The following is a 1086-nucleotide window of genomic DNA, read 5'->3' on the forward strand; positions in this document are numbered from 1 at the left end:
CCCCTTTCCGGATAAAAGCCATGGATCTCGTGCAGCACTCCTTATTCACCAAAAATCAACGCTTTAAGAAACACGGCGATAAACCCGGCTGCAGTTTGGCCCATTCATCCCCCAGCACCACCCGGGTTCGTGCACATCGGCGATGCCCGAGCACCGGCGGTGAGGGGGGACAGCTGGGAACACGGAGCAAACCCCTCGTGCCTGGAGAAGCCCCAGTTCCCCTGCCCCACGGCTCCCCCCAGACCCTCACACCCGAGGCCGTGGGCGTCCTGCACACCTGAAGATGTGGGGCAGTTTGGCCCATTCATCCCCCAGCACCACCCGGGTTCGTGCACATCGGCGATGCCCGAGCACCGGCGGTGAGGGGGGACAGCTGGGAACACGGAGCAAACCCCTCGTGCCTGGAGAAGCCCCAGTTCCCCTGCCCCACGGCTCCCCCCAGACCCTCACACCCGAGGCCGTGGGCGTCCTGCACACCTGAAGATGTGGGGGTCCCGCACGTGGTCGGGCCCCAGCGCGATGCCCGGCAGGAACTGGTAGCAGAGCCCGTTCTGGAAGGCGCAGTAGAGGTCGGGGGCGCAGCCATGGGCACGCAGCACCTGGAAGTTCCTCAGCTCCGTCTCTCGGTCCACGAAGAGCTCCGTCTTCCTGCCGTAGACACGGACCAGCACCGCATCCGCCATGCCCTCGTCCGTGTAGCAGGCCACGAGCTTGTTGGTGATGCCATCGGTGAAGAGCTGGAGGGGTGGCAGAGACTGTACATCCCTGCCATGCCAGCCGGGCACGGCGGAAGCCCCTTCCCACCGGCACAGCCCAGGAGGAAGCAGTAACAGGCAACAGGCAAAAGAGAGCATGAAGCAGCAGCGCCCACGGCAGCCAGAAAAGCTCCCGCAGCAGATGGCACGAGTTTGCAAGGCCTTCAGGCTCATGCACGTACTGGGGCTCTGCGCCGGCACGAGGCTTCAGCTGCACCAAGCTGGTGGCTTGGGTGGAAATCCTGCTATTTTTCACCTGGGAGCTCAGGAATAGCTCAGGCCAGATGTGCTGCCAGCACGCTTGGCACCCGAGTGTCCCCGGGAATCGCTC

The 1086-nt window shown here is 64.2% G+C and overlaps 1 protein-coding gene across 1 annotated transcript in view; it reads right to left on the reverse strand.

Moving 5' to 3' along the window:
• Positions 1-737, reverse strand: part of ETNK2 (ethanolamine kinase 2) — a gene marked incomplete at its 5' end in the record, with an annotated part of 4242 nt that extends 3505 nt beyond the window's left edge. Inside the window, one exon of the mRNA XM_010151951.1 lies at positions 478-737. Coding sequence (XP_010150253.1) covers positions 478-737 — 260 coding nt within the window. The remainder of the gene's footprint in view (positions 1-477) is intronic.
• Positions 738-1086: the final 349 nt, after the last annotated feature.

Source organism: Eurypyga helias, unplaced genomic scaffold, assembly GCF_000690775.1.
Source record: "Eurypyga helias isolate BGI_N326 unplaced genomic scaffold, ASM69077v1 scaffold27775, whole genome shotgun sequence".
In the NCBI taxonomy this organism is placed as follows: domain Eukaryota; kingdom Metazoa; phylum Chordata; class Aves; order Eurypygiformes; family Eurypygidae; genus Eurypyga; species Eurypyga helias.